Genomic DNA, 23,148 nt, shown 5'->3' on the forward strand with positions numbered 1-23,148 from the left:
CGGCTGAAGCCGTGGCAGAAGAACATAAATTGTTAAGATTTCATGGACACTTATCACTTCCCCAGTCAATATCCTTGTGATTTCCTATGCCTGTCTTTAATCTCTTAATCCCGTCATCTTCTTTGTAAGCTGAAGAGGATGAATGTCGCCTCAGGACCCTGTGATGATTGTGTCAACTCCACAAATTGTTTGTAGAGCATGTGTGTTTGAACAGTATGAAATCTGGGCATCTTAAAAAAAAGAACAGGATGACAGCGATGTTCAGGGAACAAGAGCGGTAACTTTGAACTGGCCGCTGGTGAGCCGGACGGAACAGAGCTGTATTTCTCCTCTTTCAAAAGCAAATAGGAGAAATATTGCTGAATTCTTTTTCTCAGCAAGGAACATCCCTGAGAAAGAGAAAGCGCCCTGAGGGTAGGCCTAGGAACGGCCCCCTCAAGGCGTGCTGTCTTTTATGGTCGAAGCCGAAGGGATGAAATAAGCCCTGGTCTCCTGTAGTACTCCCAGGCTTATTAGGATGAGGAAATTCCTGCCTAATACATTTTGGTCAGAGAGGTTGTCTGCTCTCAAACCCTGTTTCCTGATGAGATGTTATCAATGACAACGAGTGCCCAAAACTTCATTAGCAATTTTAATTTCGCCTCATCTGGTGGTCCTGTGATCTCGCCCAGCCTCCATTTCCTTTGTGATATTTTATTACCTTGTAAAATATGTGATCTCTGTGACCCACACCCTATTCGTGCACTCCCTCCCCTTTTGAAAATCGTTAATAAAAACTTGCTGGTTTTATGGCTCGGGGAACATCATGGATCCTGCCGACATGTGATGTCTCCCCCAGACACCCAGCTTTAAATTTCTCTCTCTTGTGCTCTTTCCCTTTATTTCTCAAACTAGCCGAGACACTTAGGAAGCAGAAAAGAACCCACGTTAAACATCGGGAGCGGGTTCTCCCGATACCCCACCTCAAATGCTCTGCCCGCCTCAGCCTACCAAAGTGCTGGGAATATAGGCGTAAGCCTCCGTGCCTGGTGGGAATTTACTTTATACAACACGTTCAGACTGAATATTAAACATCTCTGTTCTTCGAAATCATTTTGGCTCCTCCACCAGGGGCTATTTCTCCCTGGCCCCTTCACCCCACTTAGTGCCCCTGCCTCTGGCCACACTGCTGGCTTTCTCTACCCTCCCATCTCCCACCTCTTTACTTTCTCCCTCCTGATTGCTCACTGTACTCTAAATTACTTTTTATAAAGTGTTTAGCTGAGCCAAAAGGTCACTGGCACAGTCCCCAAGATTTCCTTTAATGGAACCCACTCACTTCAGGGTTTTTGTTGTTGTTGTTGTTGAGATGGAGTTTCACTCTTGTTGCCCAGGCTGGAGTACAACTATGTGATCTCGGCTCACTGCAACCTCCACCTCCCGGGTTCAAGCAATTCTCCTGCCTCAGCCTCCTGAGTAGCTGGGATTACAGGCATGCGCCACCACGCCCGGCTAATTTTGTGTTTTTAGTAGAGATGGGGTTTCTTCACGTTGGTCAGGCTGGTTTCGAACTCCTGACCTCAGGTGATTCGCCCTCCTTGGCCTCCCAAAGTGCTGGGATTACAGGCGTGAGCCACCACCCTTGGTCCCTTCAGGGTTTAAAAAGCCGTTTGCACCAGTCTGGGCAACATAGTGAGACTCTGTCTCTACAGAAAATAAAAAGAAATAGCCAGGTGCCATGGCACACACCTGTAGTCTCAGCTATTCAGGGGGCTGAGGCAGGAGGATCGCTCGAGCCCAGGAGGTCAAGGCTTCAGTGAGCCATGATCACAGCACTGCACTCCAGCCTGGGTGACTGAGTGAGACCTTGTCTCAAAAAAAAAAAAAAGTTTACCCCACTCTGTTACTAGTGAATAGCACAGACCCAGTGGTGGCTGCCATTCGCTGCAATTGCTCTTCCAGACTGAGCTTCATGGAGACAGGGAAAGAGGTCTGGTTGTGAAAGTCAGCCCCTAGTACCTTTCAAGGAGTTTAATAAATATTTGTGGGATGAGTGGATGGGATTATTCAGAACCCTCTTGAAGTCCACCTTCCTTTCTCTCTCCCCACAGGGGATAGTTATGAGAAAGAATTAGAGGCCTAAACACTTCTAATGGGGTCAGCTGTGGAAGAAGCCTGGTGGAATAGACAAAGCCCTGGCCAAAACTTTTGTAGTCTGTAAGAAGGAGGCTAAGTGTTTGTGGCCAACTCCAGATTGCAGTGGATGTGGACCCAGGAGGGAGGAGGCAGAGATGACATTAAGGTTCCGTGCCTGGGTCCCTCGATGGGCCTGGGCACAGCCAACACAGGCACCCAGCCTGCCCCCATGGCTGTGGCTGCACCTAGAGATCTTATCGAAGGCATGGCTGATACATGGTACTGAGTCATGAGACCTGCGGCCTAGGGAACAGTTCCGCTGTTGAAACAGGCCCAGGGGAGGGGGGCTAGGTACGTGTCTCTGACTTGCTACTGGCACAGACATCATCGCCACCCACACTTCCTGTCACCCCTGGGTCACCTTGATGGTCATCACTCCTCTCTGACCCTGTCACTCATTTGTCACCCTCACCATCATCCCTGCATCACAACCACTGCCTCTTTCTTACCCATGCTGTCACTTGACCCAGTTCTCATCACCATGTTACCTTCTCGAGCATTGCCGCCATCCCTGCCCCTGCCCCATGCCCAAGCCTGTTGCTATCTCGACCAACCCTTCGTCAACCACCTCCAACCCAACCTGTCACTTGCTAGTTCATTCCCATCTCTCCTGTCACCTTGACTGTCCCCACCTGACCCTGTCACCTTGTCACCTTTGCTGCCACAGCCCTAACATAGTCTCCCAGCTCTTACCACCTGTCTCAGTCCCCATCATCTCTAAGTCCTCTGGACTGTCACCACCCTTCCACTGCCCCTTTGTTAGTCAACCACTACTGCCCTATTTCTGCCTCCTCCCGATCATCATCCACATCCTCTGATCTCAAGCCCCTCACCTAGGTCCCCTTGGTGTCTTTCCGTTTGACACGCTAAACATGTGCCCACATTTGAGACTTTGTCCCTGCCTTTCCAGCCTCTGGCCTCCTCTGGGCTTCCTGACCTGGATTTGCCACACTTAGCTTTGCCATCTGCCCTGGCCAGCGATGCTTCATTTTGACCCTTAGGTGGGCTAGGCCTTGGGCTTAGGCACTTATTCCCAGGGTATTGAAGGAAGACCATGTAGAAGTCTTTTCCAGGAAGCCCTGAATCTTCTCTGCATGCACTCATGACACCTGGCAGTTGCCTCTGCCCAGCCTGGCCTTAAAATCTCCATTTATTAAGATGACAATTATTTACCTTTTTAGAATTCCCCAATATATCCCCCCTTTTTTTTTGAGACGGAACCTCACTCTGTCCCCCATACTGCAGTGCGATGGCAAGATCTCGGCTCACTGCAACCTCCACCTCCCGGGTTCAAGTGATTCTCCTGCCTCAGCCTCCCAAGTAGCTGGGATTACAGGTGTGCACCACCACGCCCAGCTAATTTTTTTGTATTTTTAGTAGAGATGGGGTTTCACCATGTTGGCCAGGCTGGTGTCGAACTCCTGACCTCAGGTGATCTGCCCACCTCAGCCTCCCAAAGTGCTGGGATTACAGGTGTGAGCCACCGTACCCCACCTGTGTTTTTTCTTTCTTTCTTTTTTTTTTTTTTTTTGAGACAGAGTCTCGCTCTGTCGCCCAGGCTGGAGTGCAATGGCCCGATCTCAGCTCACTGCAACCTCCGCCTCCCAGGTTCAAGTAATTCTCCTGCCTCAGCCTCCCGAGTAGCTGGGATTACAGGTACGTGCCACCATACCCGGCTAATTTTGTATTTTTAGTAGAGACGGGGTGTCACCATGTTGGCCAGGCTGGTCTCAAACTCCTGTTCTCAGGTGATCTGCCCTCCTTGGCCTCCAAAAGTGCTGGGATTACAGGCATGAACCACCATGCCCAACCCCAATGTATCCTTATAATTCACCAATGTCCCCTTATCCTGATGAGATAGTCCCCCAGTACCTTGACAGTTAACACTTATAACTAACCACCATTTGTGTAATCATGTGTTTAAGGCTGTCTTGTCCACTAGGCAGGATGCTGTGGGAGGGCAGTAACTGTGTCTTGGTCACTGCCATGTCCCCATAGCGCCTGACTTCCAGTAGGAAATCCATAAATGTCTGTTGAGTGAACATATATCATTTACTGAGTCCTTAACGTGTGCTGGGCACTTGATTAACTTGTTTGTTTCCTGTTTTATTTTTGCTATCCCTTTCTATTTTATGTACTTTCGAGCATTACAAGGCTTTTTGGCATGGACACTTCTGACAAAGTTCAAACAGAGAAGTGCATTTTCAGTTACTCATCAGAGTGAGGCCACTTAGAGAAAGGCAGTTACTCATGGAACAGGGAAAACACTTTCTTGTAATTAGGGCAAAGGGAATCTGGGCATGACGTGTCAAATCTGTACTTCACCTTCTGTTCTCCAAGGGATTTTCAAGAAACTGAGGGCTAAGAGGACGGGGCTTGGGGTTCCTGAAGAAGACCCCTTCTTCTCACCTCTGGAAAGCAAAAACTAGATTCTCACCTCATGCCATAAAATCGATGGATTCAAGAGGTAAATATAGGCAGGTGAGGTGGCTCACATCTGTAATCCCAGCACCTTGGGAGACCGAGGCGGGCAGATCACTTGAGGTCAGGAATTCAAGACCAGCCTGGCCAATAAGATGAAACTCCATCTCTACAAAAAATATGAAAATTAGCTGGGAGTGGTAACGGACGCCTGTAATCCCAGCTACTCCGGAGGCTGAGGCATGAGAATTGCTTAAATCAGGGAGGCAGAGGTTGCAGTGAGCCAAGATCGTGCCACTGCACTCCAGCCTGGGCAACAAAGACCCTGTCTCAAAACAAACAAACAAACAAACAAACAAACAAACAAACAGGTAAATATATAGAGGATTAAAAATTAAAACAAACCTGGATATTTCTCATATTCCTTCCTCAGCTATTTTATTTCTGAGGTTGATCCTTGGGAAAGTATTTGCAGAGACAAACAAAGCCTTTGCCCAAAGATCATTCCAATGCTATTTATAATATTGAAACATTGAAATACAAATGTATATTTATGAATAAAAAAAGAAAAAATTTAAAAGTTGGAAACTAAATACTCAGTGACAGAAGATAGTTAAATAAAGTATGGTTTGTCTCTTAGTTATTAAAATAATACTTTTGGAGTTGATAATTATTCTTTTTTTTTTTTTTTTTTTGAGATGGAGTCTGGCTCTGTTGCCCAGGCTGGAGTGCAGTGGCCGGATCTCAGCTCACTGCAAGCTCCGCCTCCCAGGTTCATGCCATTCTCCTGCCTCAGCCTCCTGAGTAGCTGGGACTACAGGCGCCCGCCACCTCGCCCGGCTAGTTTTTTGTATTTTTTAGTAGAGACGGGGTTTCACTGTGTTAGCCAGGATGGTCTCGATCTCCTGACCTCGTGATCCACCCGTCTCGGCCTCCCAAAGTGCTGGGATTACAGGCTTGAGCCACCGCACCCGGCCCTGGAGTTGATAATTATTCTATCATCACAGCATTAGCTAAAAAGGGCATTATACAAACAGGCTTATGTGGAATTATTTTCATTTATGTCAACAGAGCACTTAGAAAGATTAATGGATGAAAAGAAGTGAAAGCATTAATAGGCATGATATTATTTCTGCATTGTGAGCAATTTGTTTTTACTTGTAGTTTTCACATTATCTTTGGTGGGCATTATTACATTTAGAATAAAAGTTATGCATTTATAAAAAAAAAAAAAAGAGACAAAAATGGCCAGGTGCAGTGGCTCACACCTTCACACCTGTAATCCCAGCACTTTGGGAGGCCAAGAAGAGTGGATCATCTAAGGTTAGAAGTTCGAGACCAGCTTTGCCAACATGGTGAAACCTTGTCTCTACTAAAAATACAAATATTAGCCAGGAATGGTGGCATGTGCCTATAATCCCAGCTCTTCAGGAGGCTGAGGCAGAAAAATTGCTTGAACCCAGGAGTTGGAGGCTGAAGTGAGCTGAGATCACACCACTGCACTCCAACCTGGGTGACAGAGCAAGGGGCTGGGGGTGGTGGCTCATGCCTGTAATCCCAGCACTTTAAGAGGCCGAAGCAGGTGGATCACCTGAGGTCAGGAGTTCGAGGCCAGCCTGACCAACATGGTGAAACCCCATCTCTACTAAATACAAAAAATTAGCTGGGAGTGATGGCAGGCGGCTGTGATCCCAGTTACTTGGGAGACTGAGGCAGAATTGCTTGAATCCAGGAGGTTGCAGTGAGCAGAGATTGCACCATTGCACTCCAGCCTAGCCAAAAAGAGCAAAACTCTATCTCAAAAAAAAAAAAAGTTTTATGTGAAAGTGCCATTATTATTATTTATTTATTTATTTATTTATTTATTTATTTATTTATTTTTCTGAGACGGAGTCTCGCTCTGTCACCCAGGCTGGAGTGCAGTGACCGGATCTCGGCTCACTACAAGCCCCGCCTCCCGGGTTCATGCCATTCTCCTGCCTCAGCCTCCCGAGTAGCTGGGACTACAGGCGCCCGCCACCTCGCCCAGCTAGTTTTTTTGTACTTTTTAGTAGAGATGGGGTTTCACTGTGTTAGCCAGGATGGTCTCGATCTCCTGACCTCATGATCCGCCCGTCTCAGCCTCCCAAAGTGCTGGGATTACAGGCTTGAGCCACCGCGCCCGGCTATTTATTTATTTATTGTTTTTTGAGACAAAGTCTGGCTCTGTCATTTAGGCTGGAGTGCAGTGGCGCTATCTTGGCTCACTGCAACCTCTGCCTCCCAGGTTCACACCATTCTTCTGCCTCAGCCTCTCGAGTAGCTGGGACTACAGGCGCCCGCCACCACACCCGGCTAATTTTTTGTATTTTTAGTAGAAACAGGGTTTCACTGTGCTCGCCAGGATAGTCTCAATCTCCTGACCTCATGATCTGCCCTCCTCAGCCTCCCAAAGTGCTGGGATTACAGGCGTGAGCCACCGCACCCGGCCTTATTATTTTTTTGAGACAGAGTCTTGCTCTGTCACCCAGGCTGGAGTGCAGTGGCACGATCTCGGCTAATGCAACCTCTCCCTCCTGGGTTCAAGCAATTCTCCTGCCTCAGCCTCCCAAGTCACTGGGATCACAGGTGTGTGCCACCACCCCTTGCTAATTTTTGTATTTTTGGTAAAGACAGGGTTTCACCATGTTGACCAGGCTGGTCTCAAACTCCTGACCTCAGGTGATCTGCCTGCCTTGGCCTCCCAAAGTGCTGAGATGACAGGCATGAGTCACCTAAACAGGCCATGTCAGTATTTTATAATCCTATATTACTTTTGATTTATGAGATTGTAAATTCTTTTTTTTTTTCTTTTTTTTTTTTAGATACAGAGTCTTGCTTTGTCACCCAGACTGGAGTGCAGTGACTGGATCATGGCTCATTGCAGCCTCCTGCCTCAGCCTTAAAAGTAGCTAGGATTACATGCCCACGCCACCATGACCAGATAATTTTTTAAATTTTTTGTAGACAGGGGTTGTGCTGTGTTGCCCAGGATGGTCTTGAACTCCTGGCTTCAAGCAATCCCCCTACCTTGATCTCCCATAGCACTGGGATTAAAGGCATAAGCCAGCACCTAAATTGTAAGTTTTATGAGGTCAGGATTCTTTTTTTAGACAGAGTCTCTTGCTCTATTGCCCAAGCTGGAGAGTGCAGTGGCCCAATCTTGGCTCACTGCAACCTCCGCCTCCTAGGTTCATGCGATTCTCGTGCCTCAGCCTCATGAGTAGCTGGGATTGCAGGCGTGCGCCACCACACCTGGCTAATTTTTGTATTTTTCAGTAGAGACAGGGTTTCACCATGTTGGCCAGCCTCGTCTCGAACTCCTGGCCTCAAGCAATCCATCTGCCTCCGCTTCCCACAGTGCTGGGATTACAGGCATGAGCCACTGTGTTGGGCCCAGGATTCTTGTCTATTTCCAAGCACCAGACTTTGTAGATGCCGAATGCAAGAGGGGTAGGGAAAGTGCAGCAGAGTAATTAAGTGTGCTTTTTTGCTGCATCTCTCATCTCTTTTACTTTAATTCTCCAGAGTAACCTCTCCTTACACAGAAAAGATGTTTTGGGGGCCGCCTTGATCTACAAAACCGAAAAATAAAAATAAAAAACTAAACTAAACTAAACTAAAAACCTCACACATGTGATGACATATTTAGGAAGTGCTGTAGACTTGAGAAAATCTTATCAGAAATATGAAAATAAGACTTGATTATGCACTAAGCTTGCTCCTCCTCCTTTGTTCCCATGAGAGAGGGGCACCACCCCACCAGAAACCCTGGAGCTACCCCACACTTCTCACACCTGCACCCCAACTCGATCATTCACTGGCGCCATCCTCCAGTCCAGCCCCTTTTTCCAATCCTGATGAGACTCTCTTTGTTCCAGTTACCACCAACTCCTGCCTTTATTACTGCAACTGCCTCCTAACCAGTTTCTCTGCTCCACTCCTGCTCTTACCACCAAATTCGTGCCTTCTGAGCTACAGCAGTGCTTTAGAGCTTTCTAATATACTAATGTTTCCCTGCCACTCCCCTGTTTACAGACCTTCAGTTTACTCCCTGGAGCAAGTACAAGACCATTCATGGTCCAGCCCAGCCTTAGCTCTCTAGTGTCAGGGGCTCCCATCTTGCTCTAGCCACACATTTCCCAGGCTCCCTCGGGGCCTCTGCATGAGTTGACCTGTTCTTTCTGTTCCTGACCCTTTTGCCTGGCTCTTTCTCATCTCTGCTGTTAAAGTGGATGTCCCTTCCTCCAGGAAGGCGTCCCTGATATTCCCAAGCCCCAAACCTGGTTCAGTGCTGTCCTTTCAACTCCCACATATCCCTGTGCTTATCACCTCTAAACTTGCATTGTAGCTTCTTGTTTACTCACCAGCTTCCCTACATGCCTTGTAAGTCCTCCAGAGCTGGGACTGGGACTTGCACATCTACTACCTAGCACTTGGGAGAGCTCTCACGGCTGAATAAATGAATAATGAATAAATGAAGTACTCTTGTAGGAACTGATTAACACTTTTTCTTCTGCTGCTTTTTTTTTTTTTTTTTTTTTTTTTTTGAGACAGAGTTTCACTCTTGTCGCCCAGGCTGGAGTGCAGTGGTCCAATCTCAGCTCACTGCAACCTCCACCTCCTGGGTTCAAGCGATTCTCTTGCCTCAGCCTCCCAAGTAGCTCGAATTACAGGTGTGCACCACCACGCCCAGCTAATTTTTGTATTTTTAGTACAGATGAGGTTTCATCATGTTGGCCAGACCTCAGGTGATCCACCCACCTCAGCCTTCCAAAGTCCTGAGCCACTGTGCCTGGCACATTAACACTTCTTAAGATGCTCAGTAGACATTCAGAAAAAAGTGTCCTAAAAGGACCCATACATGCTCCAAAGAAGGCTTAATTGTCTTAGGATCTAAGAAATCATGTAGGTTTGATTGGCAGGAATTTGGGGGTGAATATATAGATAGGAACTGTGGTGTACTAAGGGGAGGGGGCAGTTGGTTCCCCACAAATGGGGTATTTACCACAAATGGGGTAAAATATCCCATCTGTGTATTTTACCACTGACGTTGTTTAACATTGCTGCTGATGGTGACAACAAGAAGCAGACTGACTTTTAGTCAGTTTTATTGTTTTTAAGTTCATTGCCAGTGATGTTCCCCCTATTGCCGGCCCCTGGGGAGGACAGCACCCATCCCCATGCCCCCATTTAAGTATGCCACCAGTAAGGAACACTAATTACTGGGTGAGCTGGTCTGTTTTCCTTCCCTCAGCGCTGAGCTGGGAAGCATCCAACCTCCTAAAACTCTGCAGGGCAAGACTGTCTCTCCTGGACTGTGACCCACCTCCCTGTAACTCCTCTAGCACCCCCCACTCTCTCAGGCGAGCCCTCTGAGTCTCCTCCCTGGAGGCTGTCTGTGGGAAGAAGTCTTCCCGTGTAGGGATGGGAGGCCTTCCCTTGCATAGGATCTAGCCTGGGATCTAGTCTTGTCTCAGCCACTAACCCACCCTAAGGCTTTGGTCTGGCCCTCAGGGCCTTACTCCGCCTACCTATAAAGCTTGAGGAGTTTGGTGAACTGGGTCCTGGGGACCTTCATGGACCTTCTCGAGTTGCGGAAGGGGTGTCAGCCATGGGGATGGGTGGAAGGTGCCCCCTCCAGCCCCCTCTTCCTGCTGTTCTCTCTGACCCGAGTGAGACATTCTACCACAGGGCACTGGCTGGGTTGGGCGTGTCAGCCCATAGGACAGAAGGCAAGTCTGGACAGGTGGACAGTGGAGCCTCGGCCCCAGGGTGGGGTGTGTGTCCTGGAGAACTAGGAGACAGGGGCGGATCCTAGGCAAAGATCAGGGGTGGGAGAGGTGGCTACAACAGGCTGGCTGCCCTTACCTGGTGACTGTCTCCAGGAACTGCAGAGACAGATGCTGGGCTAGGCTAGGTCCTGGCTTTGCGGTAGGGCTGGGGAGGGGCTGGAGGGTGGAGAACAGCCCCTTGATGAGGTCACTTGTAGGGTGGGACCCCAGATCCCTTTCTGGGAAGGAAAGACAGTGTCATGAAAGCAGGAGAAATTCAAGTTAGACTATAGGAAGGGCAGACCGGGTGTGGTGGCTCACACCTGTAACCTCAGCACTTTGGGAGGCCCAGGCAGGTGGATCGCGAGGTCAAGAGCTCGAGACCATCTTGGCCAACATGGTGAAACCCTGTTTCTAATAAAAATACAAAATTAGCCGGGTCTGGTGGCGTGTGTCTGTAATCCCAGCTACTTGGGAGGCTGAGGCAGGAGAATCGGTTGAACCCAAGAGGCAGAGGTTGCAGTGAGCCAGGATCACACCACTGCACTCCAACCTGGGTGACAGAGCAAGACTCTGTCTCAAAAAAAAAAAAAAAAAAGGAAGGGCAGGCGATGGTAGATTAGGGAGAATGAGGTGCCTATTTGGGCTGCCTCTGAGGAGGGAGGAAAAGCCGCACCACTGAGTCCCTCCATGGGAAAGGGGGCTGTCTCATTAGAAGGCAGGGGAGGAAAAGAAAACAAACAAACAAACAAACAAAGGTGTGGAAAAGAAAAAAAGAAGGCAGGGGAGGGAGATGGATGGGATGACCTTGGGAACGGGGTAGTCTAGGCCGGTAGCCATGATTCGGAGGATTCGCAGCTGAAGGGGAAACCCTGGGATATCTGAGGCTTGGATGAGGCCGGCTCTGTGCCTCAGTTGTTCCTCTGGGAAATGGGAAATCTCCTTGGTCACTGCCTACCAAAGGGAGCCCGAAGACAAAGCATCTCCTGACCTGATCACTGAAGACCAGGGAGGCTCCCTTATAAGTTCCTTCTGAAGTCCAAGGGAGCTGAGAGAAACTCTAGCTGCGAAGCAGGCTGAGTGGAGTGGAGAGGGGAAACCTGCACCTTGTGGGGGCAAGGTGGTGCTTTAGGATGCCAGTAGATCAGCCGTCTCAACCCAAAGGCCCCCACAACAACTAGGGGGCATTCTGACCCTGCCCTCCCAGACATTCTGAGCCCCTGGATGAAGCCCCTCTCATCAGACCCCACTTCCCTAATTCTGTCTTTTTGCCCCAGGATCCCTCTGCAAGGCCCCTCAGCCCCTTCATACTTCATTGCACGCCTTTTAATGGCGTGCAATGCACGTGCATGCACGCATTTTATTACAAGAAAATAAGTGGAGTAGTTTACCCCTTAGTGGCTATGAGAGAGAAAAGCCTACATGGCTGTGAGAACCCATCGAAGGCACCACATCCAGTTTAGGGGAGCCAGGCAGCAGGTAATGTGGACCCTAAGTTTCTTTCTTTCCTTTCTTTAAAAAAAAAAATATGGAGACTGGGCAAGGTGGCTCATGTCTGTAATCCCAGCACTTTGGGAGGTCGAGGTCGGTGGATCATGAGATCAGGAGTTTGAGACCAGGCTGGCCAACATGGTGAAACCCTGTCTGTAATAAAAATACAAAAATTAGGTGGGCGTGGTGCGTGCCTGTAATCCCAGCTACTCAGGAGGCTGAGGCAAAATTGCCTGAACCTGGGAGGCAGAGGTTGCAGTGAGATCGTGCCACTGCACTCCAGCCTGGGCTACAGAGTAAGACTTCATCTCAGGGAAAAAAATACATATATACACACATATATATATGTGTGTGTATATATATATGGAACGCTTCACAAATTTGCCTGTCATCCTTATGCAGGGACCCTGCTAATCTTCTCTGTATCGTTCCAATTTTAGTACATGTGCTGCTGAAGCGAGCATGACACTAAGTCTTGAAGAGTGACTTGGCGTTTGCCAGGGAGCGTTATGGGAGACGGCACAGGCACAGGTGGTGGTGTGCTGGAGCCAGTCCAACAGGCTTGTGAGAGCCAAGTGTTCCATTTTCAGGAAGTTTGCAGGCTGCTTGTTAAACACTGCCACCACTAAAAATTAAATTATATAAACATATAATTAAATTATTTTAAAAACAAAGGTAACACATAATCAAAACTCACCACTTCCTAATTATTACTATGTTTTATTGTTATAGGCTTTTCATGGTATTTACATCTGTTGTATCTTTAAGGTGGAGAGTCTGTATGATGATGTGCTCTGCTCATCTCGTCCCACCTCCTTGTTCAGTGACCACACAGTGGTATTTGGAAATAGGCCATCGGGGGAGTATTTGCATCGTTGAAATTGACAAATACTACAAATCAGGGCTTAATTGACTATTCTGTTGATTGCATGGACCAGAGGTTGACAAACTACAGCCTGCAGGCTAAATCCAGCCTGTGAGCTGAGAATAGTTTATATGTGTGTGTGTATGTGTGTCTGTCTGTTTTTTTTTGTTTTTTTTGAGACAGGCTTTTGCTCTGTCACCCAGGCTGGAGTGTAGTGTCATTATCGTGGCCCACTGTAGCCTTGAACTCCTGGGCTCAAGTGATTCTCCTGCCTCAGCCTTCTAAGTAGCTGGGACTACAGGTGCGTGCCACCATGCTTGGCTAATTTTTGTTTTCTTTTGTAGAGACAGGGTCTTACTATGTTGCCCAGGTTGGTCTTGAACTCCTGGGCTCAAGGGGTCCTCCTGCCTCAGCCTCCCAAAGCCCTGGAATTACAGGCCTGGGCTACCATGTCTGGCCTAGGAATGACTTACTTGTTGAATTTGATAGTAATCAAGCATTTGTTCATAGTTTGACTTTGTCATACCCTATGAATTGTAACCATAGGTTGGCTGCAGATGTAAGGGTTGGCAAAAAGTCGAAAAAGCATTCTCTAGAGCATTTAACTTTGTAGAATTTACAATAAAGAGCACTGTATACTTTGGTATGATTTATCTGGTATATTATGTGCTATCTTACAGCTTTATACTATTAAAACTTATAATAAATAGAGGGACATATCTATGCATGCAGTTTTTATAGACATCCAGTTTTTTTTTGTTTGTTTTTTTTTTTTTGAGACGGAGTTTCGCTCTATCGCCCAGGCTGGAGTGCAGTGGCCAGATCTCAGCTCACTACAAGCTCTGCCTCCCGGGTTCACGCCATTCTCCTGCCTCAGCCTCCCAAGTAGCTGGGACTACAGGCGCCCGCCACCTTGCCCGGCTAGTTTTTTTTTTTTGTACTTTTTAGTAGAGACGGGGTTTCACCATATTAACCAGGATGGTCTCGATCTCCTGACCTTGTGATCCGCCCGTCTCGGCCTCCCAAAGTGCTGGGATTACAGGCTTGAGCCACCGCGCCCGGCCAACATCCAGTTGTTAAGCATTTTCCAGCACACCAGGGTACAGAGGGTTCTAGGCAGAGACAGCTGAGGGAAGTCTGGGTGTGCAAGGCAATGTGAGAGGGGCAATGGAAGGCTGGAGCACTGGGCCCGGTGTGAAGGGCCTTGTGAGCAGGGCTAAGGAGCCACGGGGAGCCATGGACGGATGGCAAGTGCAGGAGTGACCCCATCACATCAGTGGTTAGAAGGTCACATTGACTGCTGTATGAAGATTGGATAGCTGGGGACAGACTATAAGGGAATGAATCAGTGGGGGGAGGGAGATTAATAGTAGCAAACTGTTAAGAGCTCTTATGATAGAGCAGGCCTTCTCCTAAGCACTTCCTATGTATTATTAACTCATTTAGAGTTCACAACAACTTCATGTGGTGGGTATTATGTCCTTTTCACAGATGAGGAAACTGAGGTACAGAGAGATAAAGCAACTAGCAAGCAGCAGAGCTGAGATTTAAGCCCAGGCAGTCTGGCTTCAGAGGTCATATCCTTCCTTTATTTGTTATTTTATTTTTTAGTACAGATGAGGTTTCACTGTGTTGCCTGGGCTGGTCTCAAACTCCTGAGCTCAAGTATTACACCTAGTCTCAGCCTCCCAAAGTGCTGGGATTGCAGACATGAGCCACCATGCCCAGTACAGAACCCATATGCTTAACCACTATATGAAAAAACAATTCAACTTTGAAAGATAGAAAGTTGGCAAGAGTTAGTTTTCTTTCTTTCCTTCTTTCTTTCCTTCCTTTCCTTCCTTTCCTTCCCTCCCTCCCTCCCTCCCTGTCTCTCTCTCTCTCTCTCCTTCCTTCCTTCCTTTTCTCTTCTCTTCTCTTCTTTTTCTCTTCTCTTCTCTTCTCTTCTCTTCTCTTCTCTTCTCTTCTCTTCCCTTCTCTCTTCTCTTCTCTTTTCCTTCCTTCCTTCCTTCTTATCTTTCTTTCTTTCTTATCTTTCTTTTTTTCTGAGACAGAGTTTCGTTCTTGTTGCTCAGGATGGAGTGCAGTGGCGTGATCTCGGCCCACTGCAACCTCTGCCTCCCGGGTTCAAGTGATTCTCCTGCCTCAGCCTCCCAAGTAGCCGGGAATACAGGTGCCCACCACCATGCCCAGCTAATTTTTGTATTTTTAGTAGAGACAGTGTTTCACCACGTTGGCCAGGCTGGTCTCAAACTCCTGACCTCAAGTGATCTGCCCGCCTCAGCCTCCCAAATTGCTAGGATTACAAGTGTGAGCCACCATGCCCGGCTGAGTGACACATGTACAAAGGTGACCATGTGTTTACTGATATGTCTGGCACAGAGTAGGAGTTGAGGACAATCTTTAGACCCAGCAAGACTTGACTTGGTGATTAAATGGGTGTGCTGGTAAAGCAGAGGAGGAGCCAGGTGGGCTTTTTTTTTTTTTTTTGAGACAGAGTCTCGCTCTGTCACCCAGGCTGGAGTGCAGTGGTGCGATCTCGGCTCACTGCAAGCTCCGCCTCCCAGGTTCACGCCATTCTCCTGCCTCAGCCTCCCGAGTACCTGGGACTACAGGCACCCACCACCACACCCGGCTAATTTTTTGTATTTTTAGTAGAGACGGGGTTTCACAGTGTTAGCCAGGATAGTCTCGATCTCCTGACCTCGTGATCTGCCCGCCTCAGCCTCCCAAAGTGCTGGAATTACAGGCGTAAGCCACTGCACCCAGCCTCCAGGTGGGCTTTTAACCAGCTTCCTTCATCTGGGGGACAATCAACTCACCTGGGCTACTCGGGTTTCCTGGTTTTCTGTCTATGTTTGCAGACTGCCCTTCTGTCCTCAGGGAGTTCCCAGACTTGGGGACGGACTCCTGAGCAGCAATACCGAGGTGAGAGAGGGCAGGAGGGGATGGAGCCCATCTGGGCCTAGAATGGGGCTCTCTGCTCAAGCGTGTGTGAGCTAAGAGGTGCAAAAGGTATGAATGATCAACAAGAAGAGGTTCCATGGGGGGCAGAGTTAGGAGTCTTGGGGTTTGGACAGAGGAGAGGAGAGGGATGGGTCCTGCTGCCTCCCTGGTTTTTCCTTGAAGTCAGGCAGTATCCTTGAGGCGCAGCGACAGCTCAGACAGCTCAGCTGCAGATATATGTTGTAAAGGAAAAGAGGTGCCTTTCTGGCATGAGGCCCGGCTGAGGGTGTGGGCAGGAGGTAATAAGGGTGGAGGTAAGGGGTTGGGGGGCACTGGAGGCTGGTGGTTGGGCGGGCCCCACGCGGGGTGTTGGTCCCTTGAGGCCACAGCTGTCAGCTTGTGGCTTCCCATCCTGCTAGCTCAGCAGGTCCCACAGGTTGGCAGGTGACTCACCCCTCACCCTCAAATGGTCCTCGCTCTGAAAGGTGTAGGGGGGGGGATGCAGAATGTAGCACCTGTGTGTTCATCTATATGGGTGCAATGCTGTGTTACATTCCTGGGTCCAAGATGTGTACCCGTGTCTGACTGAGCACACACAGGGAGTCCCCAGACACACAGCCCCCTAGACTGTGGGCCACAGGTGTGAAGGGGGCATGTGGCATGAGGCGGAGGCTGTGTGGATGAACACACAGCGCTTCCCAGAGCACATGAGCATGTGACAGGTGTCTTCCTGAAAAGAAGGATGGCAGCTTCAGGGCCTGTCGAGCCATAAGAAGGGGAGGTCTGAGAGGTGGGAAGGGCTCCCTAATGACAGCTCATCTTCCTCAAGAAGGACTTGGCTGGATCAGCTGGCAGAGCTGGGCACCCTAAGCCTGTGGTGACGGCAGCAGCTTCCCTAGCCTTACCCTAAGCTCCCGGCTGCAGGCCAGGGTGGTTCCACTGTCCTAACCCTGAGACGGCAGGTACACCTCACAGGCCACACAGGCAGGCCAGGAGCAGTGAGTGGCAGGTGGGCCCTCAGTCATTGTTTTCTCTTACTCCTCTGCACGCGGGAGGGTCATGAGGGTCCTGGGCGCGTCTGGTCTGTGGGGCTGCGGGATGAGCGTGTCAGCGCCAGGTTGCCCATGCCCCTGGTTTGTGTGGCGCTGTATGCACACTCCACGACTTGGTGTGTTGGCCCCTGCCCCGGCACCTGGGGCCTAGTGCTGCCTTCCCATCATGCTCCATGATCTGAGAGATGCTTGAAGTGGGGCAAAAAGTCTGGACTAGGAGCCAGGAAGCTCTCACTTGGTGACTTTGGAGATGTCCCTTTACCATGTCTGGGACTCAATTTGTAGAGGGGCAATAATCCCTGCGGGGTCACCTTCCCAGGTTGCTGGGTAACAGATTCTCATGGAGGTGCATGGAAAGTCAGGAAAGCTCAGTCCTGGAGGCTTCCTGTGGGGGATGGTGGTGTCCCCTGTGTTGCTCAGTTGAAGGACTCGGGGCTGAAATCAGATAGCAGCTTCCAGAGAACTTGCACTGCTCCACAGAGGGGTTCAGACCTCCTGCAGATGTGAGGCATTAGAGTTCTGGGGCTGAGCTTCCAAACAAACTTCAAAACAGTGATGTGACAGGCCAAGACCTGCCCTCAGTGAGGCTGGAAAAATCCTTCCACCCATCCCTGCCCCTAGGCCCCGACCCTGCTGCTGGAGTGAACGGCTATGAACTCCAGCCTGAGGCCGGGAACCAGCTCAGATCTTACCCTCTCTCTCATCTGCCTCCGTCCCCACTCCCAGCCTGCTGCCTCTCAGGTTCACACTTCCTGGGCTCAGAGTTTCATCCTGAGGCTGTTGGCTCAGCCAGAACAAACAGAGACAGCACTAAAGTCAACAAAACCAGAGAGCAAGCAGCACAGGTGACGTGGAAAAGAAAACTTGGAAGCCACAACAAAGGCGTGTGGGCTGGGCTGGGTGGAGTCTGTGTCTCCCCTCTGAGCAGAACCCTGGGTCTAAAGTGGGCCCTGCCAGTCCCTTGAGGGGACTGGAGTTGGGGACACATCGGTGGCACCTCCAGTGGACTCAGGCTAAAGGAGTCAGCTTTGGCTGCCAGCAGGGGGTGCTAGAGCCAGTCTCATGGGTGCTGAAAACAGGATGAGGTTGGGAGTCTGGGGGTTAAGATTCCACCTCACCCAACCCCATCTCACTGAGGCCCTCGGCTGGGATGCCTCAGCTGCTGTGAAAGGAGCGAGAGGCTCAACGTGCGTGGGGGTGGGCAGGGCGGGAGTAGACAGGCTGGAACAGGAGGAGGGAGGAGCTCCCAGCTCTTTGCCCCACCCCAGGTGCTTCCCCCCGCTCCCCTCGCCCAGGGCTCAAGGGCTTGGAGCCATGAATTCCTGGGGATGCCCAAGACACCCCCACAGGCAGAGTCACCTGACAAACGATTTCTCTCCCACTCAGGGGAGGGAAAGCTCCATTCTCTCAACATTTATTGTGCATCTGCCATGTTCCCAGCGTAGGAGAAACCATCTGGGAATCAGATGGCCTCACCCGTCACAGGCTCAGCAGGCCATTTGTCCCCAGGAGGCGGCCTGCCCAAGGCCCTGTCATGCCTGGATCCCCCAGCCGCTCAGCGAGCCGGCTGCCTGTTAACTGGGCTGGCAATTGCAGGGTGCCTGGGGAATCCTGGCGCCTAGACTGAGGGAGTGACCAAGGGTTCAAGTCCAGAAAGCTAAGCCACTAGGCTGCAATGGCAGGGGCTGGGAAACCAGATGCATCCACCATTAGAGCAGCCAAAGAGGAAGATGGATGTCCCTGAGCATCGCCCTTGCTGTCTGCGGAATGAGCACATTATACTCTACTCCCAGCACTTCTAGCTTGGCCCTGGCATCGGGCAAGAATCTGTTAGGGCAGGAGCTGTGGAGTACAGAGTTCCCCTCCCTCAAACAGGCTTCCTACCCACCACCCAGAGTGTTTACTCTACCAGGCCCTTGCCACGCCCCCGCCCACTCAGTCCATTCTCCCAACAACCCTGCAAGGTAAGGATTACTATCTTCATTTTACAGATGAAGAAGCCCAGTTAAATTTCTTGCTTTAAGTCACCCAATGCTGATTAAGAAGCTGAGCTGGATTCAAGTTCAGGTCTGTCTGTCTAAAAAGCCTGAGCTCTAAACCACTCACCACCCAGGTGGGGCCCGGAGTAGGGAAACTTCACACCAGCCTCAAACTCAGGCTCCTGGCCAGGAGGTCGCTGGATTTTTCCACTGCTCCTTCCGGCCACCACTTCAGTCTCTCCTTCCTCCTTCTCATGAGGCGTCCCTTATCCTGGCCCTCCTCCCTGCTCCGATTAACCTCGTACCTGAGTCTCTACCATTTTTAGACTCATTCTTTCCTGTGGGTTAGGAAATTGCTGCTTGGAGCTTTTCCTTTAAAATGCTTTATTGTGGAAGATTATGAAATGGGTTTAGGTAGAAATCAAAGAATAAAAGCAGAAGGCGAAGGACTGATGGGGGGTGGGCAGAGGGGAATGTGACAATGGAGGGGTCAGGTTGTCACTCCCTGAAGCCACTGCGCAGTTCGCATCACTGAGCGTGGGCAGCTAGACATGACGTGCTTCCTGATGGGATGAAATAGGAAGCATGCAGCACCTCCGCAGAGGACAACTGCCTCTGCAAGACTGAACCTAAATAAAATCACACCAGGCAGGGCGCGGTGGCTCGTGCCTGTAATCCCAGCACTTTGGATGGCCAAGATGGGAGGACTGTTTGAGCCCAGGAGTTCAAGACCAGCCTGGGCACATGGCGAGACCCTATCTCTACAAAAACCACAAAAATTAGCGTGGCATGGTGGCACGCACCTGTAGTCCCAGCCGAGAGAATCACTTGAACCTGGGAAGTCGAGGCTGCAGTGAGCAACATGCACGCCACTGCATTTCAGCCTGGGCAACAGAGCGAGACTGTCTCAAAAAAATAAACAAACCCTGGCCGGGCATAGTGGCTCACGCCTGTAATCCCAGCACTTTGGGAGGCTGAGGCAGGCAGATCACGAGGTCAGGAGGTCGAGACCATCCTGGCTAACATGGTAAAACCCCGTCTCTACTAAACATACAAAAAAATCAGCCAGGCGTGGTGGCGGGCGCCTGTAATCCCAGCTACTCGGGAGGCTGAGGCAGGAGAATGGCATAAACCTGGGAGGCAGAGCTTGCAGTGAGCCGAGATTGCACCATTGTACTCCAGCCTGAGTGACAGACTGAGACTCTGTCTCAAAAAAATAAATAAATAAAATGAATTAATAGGAAAAAAAAAAAAACCATACACCATTAGAGGTTTTTTGTTTGTTTGTTTGTTTTTGTTGTTGTTTTTTTTTTTTTGAGACTGAGTCTTGCTCTGCCACCCAGGCTAGAGGGCAGTGACACAATCTTGGCTCACTGCAACTTCTGCCTCCCAGGTTCAAGCAATTCTCGTGACTTAGCCTCCTGAGTAGCTGGGGCTACAGGTTTGCATCACTGAGCCCAGCTAATTTTTGTATATTTTAGTAGAGATGGGGTTTCACCATGTTGGCCAGATTGCTCTCAAACTCCTGACCTCAGGTGATTACAGGAGTGAGCCACCACACCTGGCCACTTTTTTTTGTTTTTGAGATGGAGTCTTGCTCTGTTGCCCAGGCTGGAGTGCAGTGATGCAATCTTCGCTCACTGTAATCTCTGTCTCCTGGGTTCAAGTGATTCTCCTGCCTCAGCTTCCCCAGTGGCTAGGACTACAAAGGTGTGTGCCTCCATGCCCAGTTAATTTTTGTATTTTTAGTAGAGACGGGGTTTCATTATGTTAGCCAGGCTGGTCTCAAACTCTTGAACTCAGACGATCTGCCTGCCTTGGTTTCCCAAAGTGCTGGGATTGCAGGTGTGAGCCACTGCGCCCGGCCCAGAGCTAACTTCTCATATATTTTCCTTTATTTCTTTCTCTCTCTTTTTTTTTTCTTTTTTCTTTTTTTGAGACAGGGACTTGCTCAATGGCACAAACATGGCTCACTGCAGCTTTGCCTTCCCAGGTTCAAGTGATCCTGCTGCCTCAGGTTCCTGAGTAGCTGGGACTACAGGTGCCCTGCTAATTTTTTTTTTTTTTTTTTTTGAGATGGACTCTTACTCTGTAGCCCAAGCTGGAGTGCAGTGGCACGATCTCAGCTCACTGCAAGCTCCGCCTCCCGGAGTAGCTGGGAGCCATTCTCCTGCCTCAGCCTCCAGAGTAGCTGGGACTACAGGTGCCCACCACCACGTCTGGCTAATTTTTTGTATTTTTAGTAGAGATGGGGTTTCACCGTGTTAACTAGGATGGTCTCGACCTCCTGACCTCGTGATCCACCCGCCTCGGCCTTCCAAAGTGCTGGAATTACAGGCGTGAGTCAACGTGCCTGGCAATTTTTGTATTTTTTGTAGAGACTGGGATTCTCCATGTTGCCCAGGCTGGCACTGAACTCCTGGGCTCTAACGATCCACCTGCCTTGGTCTCCCAAAGTGCTGGAAATACAGGCGTGGGTCACTGTGCCCAGCCACTTACTCAAAGAAATACAGGGGATGAAGGAAAAGCTAAATGACACTACAAAGAAAAAACACAGACAAATCTAGAATGTGGGACTCTTATAGGACCACATTTATTCAACAAGTCAATGACATGCAAAAATAATGACGGAGAAAGGGGAATTCCTCTTGTTTAAGAGAACATTTAACCCAACGTAATGTATGACCTTGTTTGGATTCTGATGCAAACAACCAACAAATCAATGCAAAAAGACATTTTGAAACAATTGCAAGTATTTGATCATTCTATGGAATTGTATATTTTGTCAGGTATGGTACTGATTATTTAAGAAAATGTTCCTATATTTTAGAGGGAACACTGAAGAATGTAGAAATGAAATGACAGAGTAGCTGGAATTTAACATATTTCAGAAAAATAAAAATAAAAGAAAATAAAACAGGCAGTTTGAGACCAGCCTGACCAACACGGTGAAACCCCATCTCTACTAAAAATACAAAAATTAGCCAGGTCTGGTGGTGGGTGCCTGTAATTCCAGCTACTTGGGAGGCTGAGGCACAAGAATCTCTTGAACCCGGGAGGCAGAGGTTGCAGTGAGCGGAGATTGCTCCATTGCACCCCAGCCTGGGTAACAGAGCAAGACTCTGTCTCAAAAAGGAAAAAAAAATTGCTGTAAAGAATGGGTGAGGGTGATGCAGGGGAGGTGAGCCCCAAAGTGGGGCTTGGCCTGTGAGGGTTCTCGGCTTTGCCTCTCAAGGGCAATGCAGAGAGAAGTAGAAGAAAACAGCTTTACTGAAGCGGCAGTGTTAGAGCTCCAGGACTGCTTCTGCACAGCAGGGCTATACATAGGCAGAGAGCAGCAGCCCGGGGCAGTTTTGCAGTTATATTTATACCCACTTTTAATTGTATGCAGATTAAGGGGCGAATTATGCAGAAATTTCTAGGGAAGGGGTGGTAACTTTGGGGCCATTGGGTCATTGCCATGGAAAGGGGTGATAACTCCCAGGTGTTGGCATGGCAATGATAAATTGACATGGCACATTGGGGGGCATGTGTCATTGGAAAGTTGCTTCCAGCCCTGTTTTAGCTAGTCCTCAATCTGGTCCGGTGTCCGAACATCACCCTGGAGTCCAGTCCTGCCTCCTACCTCAAAGGGGATGCAGACTGGGAGACCCGTGAAGAGGCTCTTGGAGATGGGATAGATTTGGGGCTGACTGAAGGGGCCACGAGAGAGGGAATAGGTGAGTGACTCCTGGAGGGAAAGCTTCAGAGATGTGGTGGGGAAGAGCATTCCTTGGGCCAGGCCCTTGGGAAGGGGGCAGATGATGGGGAAGTGAGGTTGGGTTGGGGCAGGTAAAGGTAAATGTGCTTGTTTCACATACGAGATAACAAGAGAGGAGGTGGATCACTTGTTCTGGAGCTCTGGGCTGGAGATGGAGGCTGGGGAGGTGGCAGCATTTGCGTGGGGGAAGAGGATGTGAGAGACATAAAGGGCCGCCTTCTCCATGATGCACAGGAGGCACAAGACCCATGAGAATGTTGAATCTAAGGACCCACAAAATGTTTAGATTGCATCAAAATAAGAAAAAGAAGAACTTGTAGGCTGTTTTTTTTGTTTTTTTTTGAGACGGAGTCTCGCGCTGTCGCCCAGGCTGGAGTGCAGTGGCCGGAGCTCAGCTCACTACAAGCTCCGCCTCCCGGGTTCACGCCATTCTCTTGCCTCAGCCTTCCGAGTAGCTGGGACTACAGGCGCCCGCCACCTCGACCGGCTAGTTTTTTGTATTTTATAGTAGAGACGGGGTTTCACCGGGTTAGCCAGGATGGTCTCGATCTCATGACCTTGTGATCCACCCGTCTCGGCCTCCCAAAGTGCTGGGATTACAGGCTTGAGCCACCGCGCCCGGCCTAGAACTTGTAGGCTGAAGAAAATGTTTTAATATTAATATATC

The 23,148-nt window shown here is 49.5% G+C and overlaps 1 protein-coding gene and 1 non-coding gene across 2 annotated transcripts; both read right to left on the reverse strand.

The window, feature by feature from the left end:
* Positions 1-4,776: 4,776 nt before the first annotated feature.
* LOC112607711 lies at positions 4,777-22,706 on the reverse strand (the record flags this gene model as incomplete). Its single annotated transcript, XM_025358873.1, has 6 exons — positions 22,609-22,706; positions 22,347-22,413; positions 19,807-19,940; positions 11,904-11,943; positions 10,884-10,985; positions 4,777-4,836 (listed from the first exon to the last, which is right to left on the reverse strand). Coding segments are annotated over exons 1-6 (501 nt in total), but the record flags the coding sequence as incomplete, so codon positions are not given.
* Positions 12,237-12,343, reverse strand: LOC112608839. The gene has a single exon (XR_003116113.1). It is a non-coding gene; the product is annotated as a U6 spliceosomal RNA (small nuclear RNA).
* Positions 22,707-23,148: the final 442 nt, after the last annotated feature.

This window comes from Theropithecus gelada, chromosome 15 (assembly GCF_003255815.1).
Source record: "Theropithecus gelada isolate Dixy chromosome 15, Tgel_1.0, whole genome shotgun sequence".
Taxonomy (NCBI): Eukaryota; Metazoa; Chordata; class Mammalia; order Primates; family Cercopithecidae; genus Theropithecus; species Theropithecus gelada.